This window comes from Natator depressus, chromosome 15 (assembly GCF_965152275.1).
Source record: "Natator depressus isolate rNatDep1 chromosome 15, rNatDep2.hap1, whole genome shotgun sequence".
NCBI classification, from domain to species: Eukaryota; Metazoa; Chordata; order Testudines; family Cheloniidae; genus Natator; species Natator depressus.
The window spans coordinates 28,615,675-28,633,781 of record NC_134248.1 but is presented as its reverse complement, the minus strand read 5'-3'; the positions used below and the strand labels follow the sequence as shown (position 1 = coordinate 28,633,781).

Below are 18,107 nucleotides of genomic sequence, written 5' to 3'. Positions count from 1 at the left end.
CTTTGACACCTTGTTCCTGTGGCATTCTGCGCTGCTCAATTACATTTGAATGCGTGTCAGCAACCTGAGCTTGTAGGGAGCAGCCAGTGTTTTATTTCTGGCTGGGGTTAAGATTTTTGTAGACTAGCGTAGGATACAATAGTCTAGACACACAATAGACAGGGTGAAACTTTCACAAATGTGCCTGAGTCCCGTCTTCAAAAGTGACCTAGGCACTGAATCTGAGCCCTGCTGACTTGCAATGGGACTTAGGCACATTTGAAAATTTCACCTGCAGCCATTTATCAGAGAATCTTGGTCCTTCCTTTAGTTTGACGCTCTTGGAAAGAAGCCCAGAACTCACAAACTTCTTTTGTATTTTCATGTATTTCAAACATTCCCTTTTTCCAAGCAGGCCACGAAGGCCTTTCATTTCCAGTCAACTTCCAGCTGTGCAAACTGACACTTCTCGAAAGGAGCTTTTCCCTCCAATATCTGTGGGTAGGTGGCTGAGGAGTGGGTATTGGAGCCTGGAGCTGTTCACCTCCAGCTTGCTCATTTGAATCCAAGCCACATCAGCAGCAACTGAAAATTGTACCCGTCCCACGGCTGCTTAGAGGCTTTTGTGAAATGGCTCGTTTCTCAATCCAGTTCCTAGCAGAAAATAAGTGTGTGCACCACACATCCTGCCACGCCAGGATGGCATACAGCCCATGCAGACTCCCTTGGCTCTCCAGAGTACGGAGTAGACACAACGGTAGAGACAAATAGGGATTCTTATACTATGCACGATGTGTAGGCAGAGCATCATGTTCTCGAGGGCTGCCCACTACCCCAGCACCTTTCAGATACTTTATCAAAGGAAAGTTCAAATAGCTGTGGCGCTCCTTGCTGGGAGTTACTCTGGGGATGAGAAGAGACACGCAATGTCTTCCCCCTGGAGTCTGTCTTCCTTCAGTTTTTATGCCTGACTTGGCTTAGCGCCTGTCTGCCTGCAGACTGCAGTGTGGTGGCCAGGGCAGACAGTCTGCAGAGCCTGGCCACTCCGCTGTGTGATTTACTGCAGGGGCCATCTTCACAATCTGCAGCTGTTGAGAAGCTGCCCAGCCTGGAGGATTTGGGAGCAAGAGGCTGTTTAGAACAAACCATGTTCTAACTTCTTAATAGCCCCTAACAAACCTGGACCGGGTGGAGACAAATCAAAGGTGATTGATTCTGTAATTCTACAGGTTAAGACTGGGGTGACTGTTTTACAAGGTTTACAAATACAGTATGTGGATTTGGGTTATCCAGCCACATGGCAGAGTCCTACATTGTCAGGTGACCCTCAGCTCCTTTTGCCCTCCCCAGTGAGATACCCCTACGTCCCCCCACAGGCTGCTGCAGCTGGGTGCAAGAAGCATTCAGCCAGCTGCGCTGGGTGAAACCTCAGCCAGTCTCCATGCTCCAGGGTTAGCCTGTGCCAGCTGAGACTTTGGTATCTAGTCTGTTTGTTCCAAGGCAGAGTTTCTCTGTTTGTGCCAGTGGGCCCAGCTTCTCCCCACTCTCACCAGGCAATTTCACTGCAGCCAAACTGGTGGCTTCCCCAAAGTTTAGCTGCAAATTTCAACTTTCCCGTGTGGCAGTTTCCTGGCTGAGCTGAGAAGCCAGGGTGGGTGAGGGGGTGGAATCCAACCTGACCCTGCATGCTGCTGTCATGTCTTTCTCCATGTCACTCTGCAGAGCTTAACAGATGCCAGAGAGAGTGATTCTTAGTAGGTCTGTCAATTAACCACAGTTAACTCACGCGATTAACTCAAAAAAAGAAATTGCGATTAAAAACATTAATTGCGATTAATCAGCTTTAATTGCACTGTTATCAATTGAATTTTATTAAATATTGTGGATGTTTTTCTTTTTCATATATATTGTATTCTGTGTTGTAATTGAAATCGAAGTGTATATTTTTGATTACAAATATTTGCACTGTAAAAATGTTAAGATAGTATTTTTCAGTTCACCTCATACAAGTACTGCAGTGCAATTTTTGTTAAAGTGCAACTTACAAATGTAGATATTTTTTGTTACGTAACTCCACTCAAAAACAAAACAATGTAAAACTTCAGAGCCTACATGTCCACTCAGTCCTACTTCTTGTTCACCAATCGCTAAGACAAACAAGTTTGTTTACATTTATAGGCAATAATGCTGCCCTCTTCTTATGTACAATGTCACCAGAAAGTGAAAAAAGAAGTTTGCATGGGAGTTTGTAACTGGCATTGCAAGGTATTTACATGCCAGATATGCTAAACATTTGTATGCCCCTTCATGCTTCGGCCACCATTCCAGAGGACATGCTTCTATGCTAATGATGCTTGTTTAAAAAAAAATGCGTCAATTAAATTTGTGACTGAACTCCTTGAGGGAGAACTGTATGTCCCCTGCTCTGTTTTACCCACATTCTGCCATATATTTCATGTTATAGCAGTCTCAGATGATGACCCAGCACTCGTTCATTTTAAGAACACTTTCACTGCAGATTTGACAAAACACAAAGAAGATACCAATGTGAGATTTCTAAAGATAGCTACAACACTCAATCCAAAGTTTAAGAATCTGAAGTGCCTTCCAAAATCTGAGAGGGACGAGATGTGGAGCATGCTTTTAGAAGTCTTAAAAGAGCAAAACACTGATGCAGAAACTACAGAACCCGAACCACCAAAAAAGAAAATCAGCCTTCTTCTGGTGGCATCTGACTCAGATGATGAAAATGAACATGCATCGGTCCGCTCTGCTTTGGATTGTTGTTGAGCAGAACCAGTCATCAGCATGGACGCTTGTTGCCTGGAATGGTGGTTGAAGCATCAAGGGACATGTGAATCTTTAGCGCATCTGGCACGTAAATATCTTGTGACACCTATTCTCATTTTCAGGTGACGTAAACAAGAAGTGGGCAGCATTATCTGCTGTAAATGTAAACAAACTTGTTTGTCTGAGCGATTGGCTGAACAAAAAGTAAGACTGAGTGGACTTGCAGGCTCTAAAATTTTACATTGTTTTTATTTTTGAATGTAGTTATTTTTTTGTACATAATTCTACATTTGTCAGTTCATCTTTCTTGATAGAGATTTCACTACAGTATTTGTATTAGGTGAATTGAAATACTGTTTCTTTTGTTTTTTTACAGTGCAAATACTTGTAATCAAATATAAAGTGAGCACTGTGCACTTTGTATTCTGTTGTAATTGAAATCAATATATTTGAAAATGTAGAAAACATCCAAAAATATTTAAATAAATGGTATTCTATATTAACAGTGCGATTAATGGCATGATTAATCGTGATTAATTTTTTTTAATTGCTTGACCACCCTAATTCTTAGACTTACTGTGCCAAGAGATGGAGGAAACTGTTCCCCTGTAACAGAACCAGAATCCATGCCGACGGGCTTAGCTCTTCCCACCCTTTGGCCCTGCCAACGTGCCATGCATCAGTTCCCCTCTGAATATTCATCGCCACTGAGCAAAGTCGACTTGTGGCAAAATCCTATTTTGGAAGCATGTATTTCTGGGAAACTGTTTCCACGGATACCAGAAGCACTCCTGTGGATCTGTCTTATGTTTCATGTGTGGGTTTGCATGTCATGGTGGAGCGCTTACCACAAGGGAGCTGCTCAAATTCGGTGGTGATGGGCACGGTACAGGGACCTAGATAGATGGCTGCCATGATAGAAAGATGGAGCCTCCACCTCACAGGTGCGACTGGCCTGTTAAATTACATGATCAGTATTAAATCATATCGATACAGCTGTAAACATAAAACATTCCAGGGATGAGGGTGGGAGGAGCCAGCCCACTGGGATTTCCCCCCGTTTCCTTCCCTTCTTGTCCAGGAGTCTCCTGAGAGAAGAGGCTGGGAGGGAAAGCAAAGCTCATTTTGGATGTGAACTGCCCAACGAGGTCCTTTAACTGAAGTAAGCTGCATGGTGTTTTTCCATTTACACAATCCCCACTCTATTACTGCTGGCTCAGCTGGATTGGTGACGCCTTCCAAGGTCGGCAGAACAGTGAGCGTGAGGAGAAAGGAGAACAGAATCGGCCCACTCTGGCTTTTGTTGCGTAGAGCTAGGACGCAATGTGCTGTCTACTACCTATTTCCCAATTTAAATCTGTTTGAAATTTACCACAGGGAGAAGAGAAACCTGGCAATGTCAAAGTTCAAGGCTGGGGTTGGAAGTTGTGGGGCTAGGTTCCCACGTCGGCTATGAAAATCTCAACTTCAAGGAAAAGTCTACAACAGGGAGCCAGTTGTATATTTTCAGGATAGCAGCTGCCATTTAGCAAACATACTGGCACTCGCTGCTGGCTTTGTTCTCCAAGGACACTGGAATTTACAGTAAGTTGCAGCAAAGCGTTTCACAACTGTGTCTGTGCACTTCCTCCACTCTGATACCCTGAGCCAGCCTTGTGTTGCAACTGCCAGCGCTGCTGACTTGTAAAGGCCTGTGTCCCTCCCAGGTTGGAGAACGATGCGCCAGGGACAATATGGAGCCTTGTTAACGCTGGACACTCCTCGTTTGTGCAGAACCCCAAATTCTTTAAAGCAGATGTATGTCCTCTTTCACTGTGGCAGCTGTTCCCCAAGAGCTTGGCCTCTGCACAGCTGCGCCATATCTGGAGGGCTTAAGTTTCACACTAAGTAAATCCTGGGTGGGCAGAAGGAGTTCAGAACCTAATGGGAAATCTGTTCACAGCTGAGTGCTGGAGCAGGCTGGGTCCTGCTGGGTGAAGCGGGGAGCTAGGGGTCCGGACTCCTGGGTTCTGTTTCAGGTTGTGCCACAGGCATGGGGCACTTGACATCTGTGTGTCAGTGCCAGCCTTTGTAAGATGGGGGTGATGCCTCCATCGCTGAAGCTCTGAGTGAGAATGCCAGCAAAGGGTGTTGAGCTAGTCATGGGGAGGGGTGGTAGAAAGGCCAAGTGTCATAAGGAAGTCCGCATGTGGAGAGACCGCTCGGGAAGAACTACTGTCATGGAAATGTCGGGCTGGAAGCGACCTCGAGAAGTCGTGTCCAGCCTCTCGTGCTGAGGCAAGACCCTGGAAACCTAGGCCAGTGCTGACAGGTGTTTGTCCAGCCTGTTCTTAAACACCTCCCACGACGACAATTCCACAACCTTCCCTGGACGCCTGTTCCAGAACTTAGCTAGCCTTAGAGTTAGAAAGTTTTTCCTAATATCTAACCTAAATCTCCCTTGCTGCAGATTAAGCCCATCACTTCTTGTCCCACCTTCAGAGCCTGTAACATAATTGAAGATTGTTCTCAGGTCCCGCACTCAGGCTACTTCTCTCAAGACTTAATCATGCCCGTTTTTTTAATAGGGCAGGTTTTCTAAACCTTTGATCATGTTTGTTGCTCTCCTCTGGACTCTCTCCCATTTGTCCGCATTTGGTGCTCAGAACTGGACACCGTGCTCCAGGTGAGGCCTCACCACCGCCGAGCAGAGCCTTACATAGAACGCTCCTGTTAAGACACCCCAGAATAACATTAGCCTTTTTCACAACTGCGTCACGCTGCTGACTCGTATTCGGTTTGTGATCCACTGTAGTCCCCAGATCCTTTTAAGCAGTACCACCACCTCCCCAGGTAGTCCCTGTTTTGTAGTCGTGCATTTGATTTTTCCTTCCTCAGTGGAATACTTTGCACTTGTCTTTAAATTTAATCTTACTGATTTCAGACCAATTCTCCGATTTGTCAAGGTCATTTTGAATTCTAATTCTGCCCTTCAAAGTGCTTGCAACCCTTCCCAGCTTGGTGTCGTCTGCACGTTTTAGAAGCATGAGCTTTATTCCGTTAACCAAGTCATTAATGAAACTATTGAATAGTACCAGACTCAGACCCTGTGGGAGCCCACTGTTGAGTATCTGGTCACCATTAACCTTTATAGAAAAGACTGAAGCAAAATATGCATTAAGTACCTCGGTCTTCTTGATGTCATCAGTTATTAGCTCTCCCTTGGAAGTAGACCGACCTTCTCCTTGGTCTTTTTCTTGCTCCTAATGTATTTAAAGAACCTCCTCTAATTGCCTTTTATGTTCCCTGCTAGCTGCAACTCATTTTATGCCTTAGCCTTTCTGGTTTTGTCTGACATGCAAAGGTTTGAAACTTCTTGATTTGACCCAAACATAATTTTGGGAAGTGATGCATGGGCACTTCTTAAAGTTCCAGCAGGAGCTAAATTGTCCCTGCCTGCTTAGTGTTGCATTGGAAACATACCCCAGAGATGGATTTGTTTCTGGATGGGCAGGGCAACCAGCTGTGACCTTACCTCATCTTTTTCTTGCCAACTTGCCGTTTGCTTCTGCTGTTGTGATGTGGTTAAATAGACTGTTTAGAACAGTCAAAACCAGAGAGCCTCTTCCAGCTAATAAACTGCTGCTTATCTCTCCACTATGCTCGTCTCGGATGTGAGAAAGGCAACACCCAAGCATATCTGATGTTCCCCCATCATTACAGTAGCTACATTAGTCATGCCAGCTTTTTATGGGGCATATCTCACCCCCTGCCCCTCCCCCCCAAAAAACCCCCCGACAACCTCAAAATACCAATAACACTAATCCAGCCCTCCAGCCTTCCCAAGAGGGCAACTAGAGTGATTAGACAGCAAGTGTGGAAAACTGGGGTGGGTGGTAATAGACGCCTATGTAAGACACAGCCCTGAAAATTGGGACTGTCCCTATAAAATCAGGACATCTGGTCACCTGAGGGCAACATGGGATGCTCAGTGCAGGGAGTGAGCTTTGGAAGATCTCCTTTTCCTGACGTGTATAGATCTGCCCCTTCCAATTGCAGGGAGGTGGTACATGCCGGATGTGTGATCCGTATGGAAACCATTTTTTAGATATTCTAAAGAGAGAGGCCCCTCCAAACAGGCCAATCCTCCTAAATGCAGTGCCCTGCCCTATGGAGAGAACTCCATGCACCCAGCTACTGACACCATTTTTGGCCTCACTTTCAAATCTATTAAGAGTCCCAATTCCCCAGCTTCCTTGTGTCCTACAAGTTCCAGCTGCTGAGGGTGAATGTTACTAATTGCGCAGTCTAGGTACCACCAACCAGGCAAATGCAGCGTTTTCCTAGCTGCTCTCCAGGATTGTCCCCTTTCCCTGTTTTTTCTATTCTGAGTAACACCTGAAGGGCTCCATTGTGCTAGGTGCAGTGTACGCACGGTCCCTGTGCGGGGAAGTACAGTAATATACTCAGGTTACAAATAGTGAAGAAAGAGGTAAAGGGACTTGCCAAAGGTCACACACTGTGTCTGTGGCAGATCCCCCCCCAGTTCCAGCCTTTAACCGCACTCTTGTTGGTCCGATCTCAGCAACAGGCTTTAACTCTAGCTCGTCCCTGGCCTCAGCCTTCCCCCCCAAGCCCTGGGAAATCTTCAGCTTTGTGCTGCAGTAACTGAGCGGGGCATGCACAGAGGAAGCCTGGTGCTGAAGCACTTTCCAAACGCCTGGATTTCAGTTCCTCATTCAGCTTGGGGATGATGCTGCTGGTCCAGCCTCAGATGTGTGAAATCAGGGACAAAGGAGGAAGGTGGGTGTGGAGTGGGGAAGGGACGGCACCGCCTGTGTCCTACCAGCTCCTGCTGTTCCAGCCAGCAGCCAGCCAGTTGCCCTTCCTGACCAGTCAGGTGGCGAAGTCAATCTGGTAGCCTGCTGCTGGCCAGCTGTTCTTGTTGGGAAGCCTGGAGACTGACTCTGCTGCGGGTCCTGAGCAGGAGTTTTAAAACACATCATTGGGTTCATTGTTTTCCCCTTCCGCTTTTCAAAGCCAGGTTCCCTTCGTTGCCATGAATCCAACCAGGCAGGACTCAGAGAGCCCTTAACAGTAAAGATTTACCTGTCGCATTTCAACGGCCACTGCAAAACTTGCCCTCGTTCCCCATTCGAAGCCTAGGGAATGCTGCAAGTACCAGTAAATGGCAAGAAACTAAGAGCTCCCACAGGCCACCCTGTACATAGTGTGTAGGGATGGTCTGGTGCCAGCAACGTACGTACTGTTCAGACTAGGAGGAGTGAGACGCTGCCTCCGTCTGCCGTGGGCCAGGAGAGGCCGAGGCGTTGCCCAGTTGGAGCAGCCTTGCAGCTGACTTCGTAACATGTTTACCCCCTCGAATTCTGACTCTCCTGGGCCATTTAATCAGGGCTCAGCTGCAGGGTTTCCATCGTCTCCTGCCTCTGCCATTGCTCTGGGTAAGGTTTATCATGCTGCTAAGCCCAGCGTGCGTCTGAGATGCTCTTTACTTGCTGGCTCCCCAGCTAGTGAAGTGTCCAGTAAAAGCCGGCCTGCGGGCCCGGTGGCGATTCTCCTTTTTGGCTGTGATGCACTCTTTCACAGCCGGTGTCACGTGTTCTCTCCAAACCACAACTTCTCTTCCGCCTTTGTCTCTTGCTTGTACACTGGCAGGGAGGCTTCCTGAATTATCGCAGGTAGCGCAGAGACCAAGTTGGGCTTTGAAAGGGCCACTTCTTCTTTCAGTGTTTTGCAGAGATGAGGCGGCGTTAAGCATTTCCCCTTGACACACGCTGCACTGGGTCTCTGTGAGTGATGCCTGCGCCCGTCCTTCGCTGGCAGCCCTCTTCAAGCCAGGGTAAGCGGCTATCGGGGTGGGGAAGGCAGCGCTGGGTGGGTGGGCGGGCTTGGAGCTCAGTCAGCCAGGGGCATGTTACGAGCACACCGAGTGATCTTCCTTAACAGCTGCAGTGCCTGGAGCCGCTCAGCCAGCAGCTCCTTGAGGGAGATGCATTCAGCGAGGCACAAGGCAGAGCTGTGGATCTAGTATGACGATAGGCTCAGGTTTATTTCAAGTGCCAAACCTAAAACTTACCCTAGACCCACTGGGCTGATTTCCATGCAATGGGGTTTCATGGCTGTAGAGGAGGGCAAAAACCTCGTTCTGACTCCATGCCATTGTGTAGTTAGCATCTGGGTAGGGCTCAGCTGTGGATCACTGTGTGCTTTACTGAGCTGGGTAAGTGCTGTTCTTCCTGCCTTTAGAGATGGGGAAACCGAGGCACACAGGGTGCAAAGGCTTACCAGTGTAAAATATATGGATTAACCTGGAAAAGGTCACAACACAAGTTGGGGCAGAGCTGGGGTAGGACCCTGATCTCTTAGAACCCAGTCTGGCACCTTGACCATTGGAGAGCGCTGCCTTTCTAGACCGGGATCTTGATGCTTAATAGAACGTGACCTGGAAGGCTCTGGAGCTGTTTCCCTTGTACGTTAGCCTCTGTGCAGATGTGACGGGAAATGGATTTCAAAGCAGCGCCCATGTTACCAGGGCTCTGTGGCAGCTGCATGAGAGTCCAGCTATGGCGGTGGAGCCATTCTGCCATGACAAGGGACCGGAAGGGCTGCGTCATGGGCAGAGATTTATTATCTTCTGGCCTGAGACATGGGTGACATCCTGGTGATTGAATTCTTCCTGGCTTTGTAATAGCGTCTTCGCCTGGCCCTTTGTAAGTGCGCCGGCCTTCCTCCCGCAGATCTGCTTGTCCAACCTGAAATGTTTAGGGCTGGATCCTGAGCCAGTATAATTCAGCACAGCTCCAGTGACCTAAACCTGCTCAGCGTCCCCCTACTTCCGGGTGTTCTAGGGTGCCCTGAGGTGGGTTTGCACTGGAAAAGCTCTTTTAGATCACGGAGAGCTCTGTTGGAAGACCCCCGGAAGGTACATCCCTGTAAGGGTCTAAATTTGGCCTAAATTCTGACCCACTGTGAATGTAGAAATTCTCTGGAAGCATTCTGGCAAGGGGGACTGAACAAGGAACAGAGAGGGGAGGCCATGCCCAGAGAAGTCGATCTCTTAGCTGCTCATGCTGCATTCATATTGCACGCCCCCCCCCCCCCCCGAGACGGGAGGACACATGCGTCCTCCCCTTGCTAATCCAGGGCCCACGCTTCTCATTAACTGGGAAGTCAGGGCCTTTCATTTTTAGTTGAACTGCTTCTGCCAAAGAAACCCCCTGGCCTTAAATTATAGGGAAGTAATTGTTCATCAGCTCTTCATGGTGCCTCAAAACGGGGTGGGAATTGAGGGGGGAATTAAATTAGTGATTTAACTCTCATGTTCTAATCACAGTTTAAAGCAGCGAGTAGGAAAGCTTGATTTAAGTGATCAATTTTAGTCTGGTTTTGAATTTGTGCTGTAGTTACCTTTTTTTAAAAAAAAAAAAAGTCTGATTCCCACTGATGGGTATAATTTGTTATTACTTTTGCTAAGCAGGAGGAGACACTATCTCTATATCACTTAAGCAATTAGGTAGCTTACTGTACATTTATTCAGATTCTTAATTTTTACATTTTTGATGGTAAGAAAATAGTGAATGATGCATTTCTTATTTATGAGGCGATTAATTTTTTACTTGTGGTTTGTGTCCAGCTGCATTTGTAGAGAAGTTGGAATTAAATTAAAAATGCACAAAGCCAGCATTTTAAAAATTGTTTTTAAATAAAACTACATTAAATGTGCTTGATGCATAAGAAAAAAAGTACATTTCTCAAACATCTTTTGCACTTAAAACTAAATGATTTATTAAACAAAGGAATGATTATCTGTAGTTAATAAATTGAACTAATTATTTCTGTTCACCAATCCCTTCAAGATTTTAGAACTAGTAGATCTTATCCTCTCATGCTTCATTTTTATTCATAGATTGGAAGCAGAAAACAAGCTTTTCTGCTCTTTCAACTCCCAATCAGTTTCTCGACTTCAAATTAACTGGTCATTGAACTGAGTAAACTGAAATGAAGGAAGTATTCTCTCTGAACCTGCAGAAGAGATTAGTGCTGTCAAAAGCTGCTTTAGCACTTCAATGAACTCTGGTCCAGGTGCTTAGCTAGTGACATCCACCAGTTCAGGAGTTTGACTTTAAAATTTTGGCAGCAAACACGTACTGCTTGATTTCTATTTATTTAATTTACATTATTTTAATAGATTATAGTGAATTTAGGCCTTAATACAGGTTTTCATAATGTCAAATTTAATTTACATAGGTTTAGTTTTAAAAAGAAAAAAATATTTAAATAATAAAAGGACATTTTAAATAAAAGCTTCTCTGATTTTATTTTCAAAAAGAATGGATTTTATCCATCGTGTTGCAAACCTTTCACCTCCCTGCAGCTGGCTACCTGTCCTGGTGTCAGAGTAGCAGCCGTGTTAGTCTGTATTCGCAAAAAGAAAAGGAGTACTTGTGGCACCTTAGAGACTAACAAATAACCTCTCTGACAATAGGCCTGTGTCATGCTGGGTAACTCCCCAGGAGTTACTCCTGATTGCCACTGGTGTGAAGGAGAGAGAGATCAGCCTCAAGACCTCTTCTCTGTCAGAATATGTGCAACCATAGTGCAATGCACCCCATCTTGGTCCTAGACTCTTGTCTGCCCTAGAGAATCTCCAGCAGAAGTTCCCAGTGGTAGCTCCCAGCAGCACGCAGACCAGGCTCTGGTGGGCTCCTGTGCTGCTGAGATCTGCTCCTGAGCACCAAACCCAGGGTGGAGTGCTCACAACCGGGGTCCTGTTTGTGGCAAGCGGAGACGCCCCTTATCAAAAGAGGGTGGAGTGCTGCCCCTTGGGTTTTCCTCCTGCGCACTAGCCTAGCTGCTGTTCACATCTGAAACCTTGCTCTAGGTGTGTTTGCCGTTGCATAAACCTCGTCTTTGTGGTTTGCCCTATCTTCCTGCCCATTCTGAAAATGTTTTCTCTCTACCTCTGAGTGGAGCCGCTCTAGAGACGCAAACACACACCCAGGCTCCTTGCTGGGCCACTTTCTTGCTCAGTCCCTCTAGAAATGTACCCCAAATCTCTCAGTCATGGCTTCCCTCTCCACCCACAGCCTTCCAGTGTGTGAACTCTGCAGTTGGGTCTTTGCTTGAATATTGCAAGTCAAATGGCTGCTGAGGATCAGGAGCGAACAAACTGCACCTAAACCATGAGACTAAGATGGGTGTCCTCTGCCGGAGGATTTAGGCAGCTGGAGCACAGTGTGCTGGAGGATCAGTGGGTGGGACAGCCTTCCCCCTGACAGGACAGTGAATGGCACGTTTTACAAAATCTGCGTTCTGCCCCAGAGGAGGGTACCTTTCAGTGGTGACGTGGGTTTTTTATATGTACACAGTTTGAGTGCTTCGGGAGCTACCTGGAGTGCCAGTGCTACCGCAGAGCAGGCTGTTGTGTTACATCTAACCCTTTTAACACCGCTACTCGTGCGTTAACAGGACTCCAGAGCTTTCACACAGTTATTTTTCGAGCTGCTTTAAGATTCTACTTCCTTAAAGTGCATTTTCTTACTTGCAAACTTTCTCCAGCTCCCCAGCAGAGATGTTATCTGCTCTCCATCATAGCTACCTTCTCTCTCTGGGAAGGAAATCCTTGTAAGGTAATTAGCCTGTAAATTAAATTAAATTACATCTGAAAGGGACATTTAAAACCACTCAGGAATAACAGCCATTTGGACTCAAAATAATCTAATTATTTGGCCTCCAAAGGCAGTGATCTCACTAGCCATGTTAGAGAACCCCGCCCTCCCCCCAACTCTCTCTCTCTCCTTGTTTTCCATTAACCCTCTTTCCACAGCGCTTGACTTAGGCTTTGTCTGTACAGGGGGTCTGGCCTAGTGACTGCTCCCCACTTAGTTGCACTGGTACCAGACCACTCATAATTGGGTCCTGAAAGCAATCCTGCAGCACTGAGAGGAGGTGTGGGGAAAGATCCACTCAACAGAACGGCTGCAATTAAATCGGTGAACCCCTCCACAGGTCTTAAAACTCCTACAGTGCATGGAGCCGGGGGAGGAGGGGTGAGGAAGAGGGACGCTGCAAAACAGGACGCATACGAACCCACTGCTTTTATCTGCAGTTTCCATGGGGGGAGCTGATTCCTGTTTTGAAACGGGGTTTGTGGCACTGGAGTCAATTGTAGCTGATAGTGTGGTGGTTTCCTCTGCTAGGGGCTTGGAGCAGTGCAGGTCTTTTCACACAACGCACAGTCAACCTGTGGAACTCCTTGCCAGAGGATGTTGTGAAGGCCAAGACTATAACGGGGCTTCAAAAAAGAACTAGATAAATTCATGGAGGTTAGGTCCATCAATGGCTATTCACCGGGCTGGGCAGGGATGGTGTCCCTAGCCTCTGTTTGCCGGAAGCTGGGAATGGGTGACAGGGGATGGATCACTTGATGATTACCTGTTCTGTTCATTCCCTTGGGGGCACTTGGCATTGGCCACTATTGGAAGACAGGACACTGGGCTAGATGGACCTTTGGTCTGACCCAGTATGGCCGTTCTTATGTCTTCTCTCCCCTTAGAACTGAGTCCCCACAAGCCTGCCTGTGAGTCCAGCTCTTCAACACCAGCCCCAAGCTGGGTTTTCCTGGTAGTCCAGGAGGGAGCTCGTCCGTCTCCCTTTTTAAATTTATTTTATCGTGCTCACAACCTGCCCCTCACCCCATCAACACTATAAATTGCACGAATCAGAGAGACTCTTGTATGGGTGTAAGGGCAAAGAGGCAGCACAATAGATCAGTGCCGCAGGGAGGGGACAACACACCCACCCCACAGAGCCAGTGGGGGGCATGGAATTGAAATTGGGGGGTGAGTTCTGAAGTTTGCAGGAGACGAGCTCCCCATAGGACCCCACAGAGTCATTGCACTGTCCTCTGCCAAATCCCCAGGGCACTTGGCAATGGCTGCGCAGAGGGGTGAAGGGAGGCTGACTCTGGCTGCAGCATTGCTCCCTTGGGTGCCCCGCTCCTCTCCGCGGGTCACGAGGTAGCCAGCAAGCTCTGTGAGGCAAGGCCTATCTCTTCATACTGCATAGAACACCTAGTACCACGGGGGCCCTGATCCTCGACTGGGCTCCTAGGCCCTATCAAACAGAGAGGCATTGCCTCGCCACCTCCAGCTCTGAGCAGCCGCAGAAGTCATGCAAGTGACCCATGACTGGGCACAGGTAGCTGGCGTACAAATCCCGCTCAAGGCTCATCGGTTTTCCCCGAGGGTAAAATATCCCAGATTTTTGCAAGCCATCTGGGGCGGGGTTAAGGTTTTTCTTTCCCAGCTGCGAATGTGGCAAAGCTCCTTCACCAAGGAGGGGGGCCCCTCATGGAGTGGCAGATGATACAATCCATTCATTTAAAATGCAAGTGTAACGTGTTTCCATCAGTAGCCAGAGCCTTTGGGGTTTTGGTCAGTTCCAGTTGCTATCAATCAGACAACTAGGCACTGCTCTCTCTAGCATGGCTCCCTGATGGAGAAGCCCATTCTCTATAGCAGAGGTACTCAAACTGGGGGGCGCAGAACGTATTCTGGCAGGCCACGAGAAGCCTGGGAGGAGTGGGGGGTGGAACTTCCCGCGCCCATTCACGCTCTTACACCCATGAAAGCCGGGCGGCTGGAGAGCGGCGGCTGCTGGCTGGGCGCCCAGCTCTGAAGGCAGCGCCGCCGCCAGCAGCAGCGCGGAAGTAAGGATGGCAATGCCGTACCGTGCCACCCTTACTACAACTGCTGGCGGTGGCGTCGCCTTCAGAGCTGGGTGCCCAGCAGGCAGCTGCTGCTTCTCCGCTTGTCTTCAGAGCCGGGTGGCTGGAGGGTGGTGGCTGCTGATTGGGCGCCCGAAGGCGGGGGGGACACACAAACTATTACAACAGACCCAAAGAAGTGGGGCACAATCAAATAAGTTTGAGAAGCTCTGCTCTGTCGTGTAGTTGGAAGGAGGGAGGAGCCCTACAGCGACTGGCACATGGTTAACATACCCAGGCTGCCTTCTGCATGTGCCTGCAAACTGAAGGCCCACGCTTGTTCGGGTGCTGAAGGCGGCGGTTTGCAGGTGGCATGCTGGGGTGGCAGTCAGGCAGACATACCTGTTTGCTAACAGCTCCCTGGTGGCTCTAGCGTAGGGAGAGGTCTTGATCCCGCTCTGTCATTATGCGAAATACAGTTGTTGTTCGCAAACGCTCCTCCTGCGGAGCTGCCTGGAGCAGTTCTCTGTGCCACCTAATACCCCATGAGTGACATGGACAGCTTTCTGGAACCCCTGGGCTGAGACTCCATTCTGCAGCCAAACACTGTTCATTGTCTCCCTCCTCCCCCACACCCCTGAGAGTGTACGCTCCCTGGGGCGGAGACAGGTGTCTTTCTTTATCTGGACAGCACCTAGCGCAGGGGGGCCTTCGTCCAGGGTTGTGGTTCCTAAGTGCCACTGTAATCCTCCTCCTACCAACTCGCACATGCTGGAAGCGACAAAAGGGTTATCAGGCTGTGAAGGCATGAGGTGGGGAGAAGAGGCAGCGAACGCATTGTGATGTAGGGACGCTTTCAGCCTGCAGCGTTGCCACTGGCCATACCCAGTTAGCGTCAGGGCGATGGAGAATGGAAATGCAGCGCTGAATCCTCACAAATGTTGGGACCTAATTTTGAGTCTCGAGCTCATCTCTACGGGGATGTTTGATCAGCTGCTTCCTCTTACCTCCTCAGCCTTTTCTTTTTTTACCTTTAATTTAATTTATTTTACTGTTAATTTAATTAATCTCTTTGTTTTCTCCTCCTAGGTCAAATGGCTCCAATCCGGGCCACGCTGCTGCTGCTGCTGTTTGCGAGCCTGCTCCAGGCCTCTGCCCACAAGCTGCCAGCCATCCAGCTCAGTGGCCGAGATGGCACAGTTCGAGAGAGCCTGGCAGCAGGCGGGCTTCCTGCGGCTGGGCGCTCTCAGCGGGGCCAGTGGGTGTGGGACACAGCAAGGGCTGGGAGCGCTGACTTCCCCGTGTTTATCCGCGAGAAGAGGGAAGCTGAGGTGAAGTCATCCAATCGTTCTGCTGAAGAGACCACCACCACCGGCCACCACAATACATTCTCCATGACTCCTTCTGAGCATCCCGTGGAAGAAACTGAGGTCTCTCTAGCTCCTGAGGAGCTAGATGAAAGTACGTCCCAAGAAAACTTCTATGATGATGCTACCACTACAGCAGAGCCATTGTCTGCTGACAGCTCTGACGTCTCCACAGAAGCGGCCGGAGTTACAGTGGGCAACCATCTTGATACCTTAGCCAAGGTGGTTTCAATTCAGGGCTCCAGAACAGTCTCCTCAGAAGCAGCAGCCACTGGGATAGAAGAAATCCTCACGAGCAGCACGGAGAGTCGGGAACATGGCTCCTCCATCAGGCCAGTGGGAATGAAGGGGCTGGGGGAAAGCTCACCGACTTCACCACCTGAATCTCTGACACAGTCCTCTGAAGGAGTCCTGCTTGTGAAAGAGTTGGCCACTTCGTTCTCCAAGGTGGGAAAGACCCATTCTCCTCCCACGAGGCCCCCGGCAGGTGGCTCTGCCACAGCAAATGTCCCCTTGCAGAAGCTGCCCATTCACACAAACATCCTGGTGGGGAAGTGTTTGCTGGCCATCTTCATCCTAGCCCTTGTGGCTGCCATCTTCATCGTCTGCACCACCGTCCTCGCCACCCTGCTGTGGCGCCAGAAGCGTGTCTGCCAGGTGCGCCAGCACAACCACACTGAGATGGTGTGTATCTCAGCCCTGCTGCCCGACAGCGAGCCGGTGGCCAATGGGGAGAAGCCCAGCAAGGTAAAGAGGATGAAGATGCCCACAGACAATAGCTCAGAGACCGAAGGAGACAACCTGACTCTGAGCAGCTTCCTGCCGGACCATTAGACACCTTGCCATCTGCCCAGGGGTTCTCCGATTCTCATTTTCTGGGCCATCCAGCCCCCTCCTGGGCACTGGAGTGACCCTCTCCATCCCGACATCTCTTGGGTGCAGTGTCCTAGGTGGCCATCTAACTCGGCTTAAGGTTGCCTCAGTCTGTGTTATGTGAGTAGGAGATGTACTGTGCTTAGCCACGACAGGGCCCAGCCCTGAGAGCTGCTGAACAATCACAACCCCAAAAGGCACTTGGCATCTGGCAAGACAGTCTTCAGCGAAGAGCATTTGCCAGGAGCAGACACTGCTGAACCTATGGAATGGGGGTGCTGGTGAACCTGGTTGGTTTTTCCATCTGGCTTGGGGATTTTGAAACTGCTGTTCTGTCCTCTTGACCTTCACCTGCCTGCTGCGTTTTTGATGTTCTCTCTAGCATGGGCACAAGGGGCCAGATCCTTAGCTGGCATGAATCAGACTGCTCCTGGGAAGCCGAAGGAGTTGCCCCCAGCTGTGGACCTGGCCCAGACAGTGTTACAACTGGGACGCTGCTTTAATTTATACTAATGTACAAGGGGCATGTTACTATTTTGCACTTAAATGGGTGAAGGAATCTCAATTTAATGTTCTTTGTTCAAATGAATAACATAAAAATCTCTGTGTACCTGTTTGTGGTTAAGTCTCTTCTTTGAACGTCTTCTGGCATGGCGTGGGCCCTTTAAGACAGTGGCTCTTAACCCTTCTGTACAGGGACCCACTTCCCATTCAGCAATCTGGGAAAGTCCGGGTGGTCATACCCCTGACACCCCTTCAGGGGTCATGGCCCTGGGCTCACATGCCACCACTTGGAGGGGAGTGGCAGGGCGGGCTGCTCAGAGACAGCCCTGGGCAACGTCACCTTCCGGCCCACTCTTCAGAGCCTGTTCCCTCTCCAGTGCTGCGTGACGGGCTGTGGGCACCCCAATGCTGAATCCAGGCAGTCGCTGGTGGTAACTGTAGGTATCAAACACAGGGCATGTACTGTTCCCAGCACCCCGCACTGGGAGGGAAATGTAGGGTGGTGTTTCTCTGACCCCATTCCTCTCTTGACTGTCTGAGTCATGGGGCTTTAGGTTCCAGTCTTTGTAATGTGTCCCTGCCACACGGTCTCCAAACAGCGGGCTTCATGGTGACACTGGGTGTGCTTTTCTCATAGGAAGGGACAGGTCAGAGGACAGTTACTGTTTGCTGCATCTTCTCTTGTTATGAACCTTTTGCCCTGTGGGCTGTAGTGTGCTATTCACAATGAAATTGCAGGCTTGTAGCTAAATGCACTGTGATTATTTTTATGCCTTATGTACCGAGTTCACCACTGTTGAAATAAATATTACGGGGGCTTCCTAGTTCCGTTGAGCGCTGACTCACTGAGCCCTATCTCATCAGACACAGGGAAGGAAACGGTTCTT

General features: G+C 48.9%; 1 protein-coding gene across 1 annotated transcript; it reads left to right on the top strand.

The window, feature by feature from the left end:
* The first annotated feature begins 8,394 nt into the window (after positions 1-8,394).
* On the top strand, positions 8,395-17,236 carry SELPLG (selectin P ligand). Its single transcript, XM_074972758.1, has 2 exons — positions 8,395-8,608; positions 15,566-17,236. The coding sequence occupies exons 1-2, from the start codon at positions 8,566-8,568 to the stop codon at positions 16,675-16,677; spliced, it is 1,155 nt and encodes a 384-aa protein (XP_074828859.1). The 5' UTR covers positions 8,395-8,565; the 3' UTR covers positions 16,678-17,236.
* The last annotated feature ends 871 nt before the right edge of the window (positions 17,237-18,107 follow it).

Excerpts from the sequence above, each read along its gene's own strand:
- SELPLG (XM_074972758.1), top strand. The coding sequence starts at position 8,566 with ATGCCTGCGCCCGTCCTTCGCTGGCAGCCCTCTTCAAGCCAGG. Across the intron at positions 8,609-15,565 it reads GCAGCCCTCTTCAAGCCAGG|GTCAAATGGCTCCAATCCGG; the intron begins GTAAGCGGCTAT and ends TTCTCCTCCTAG.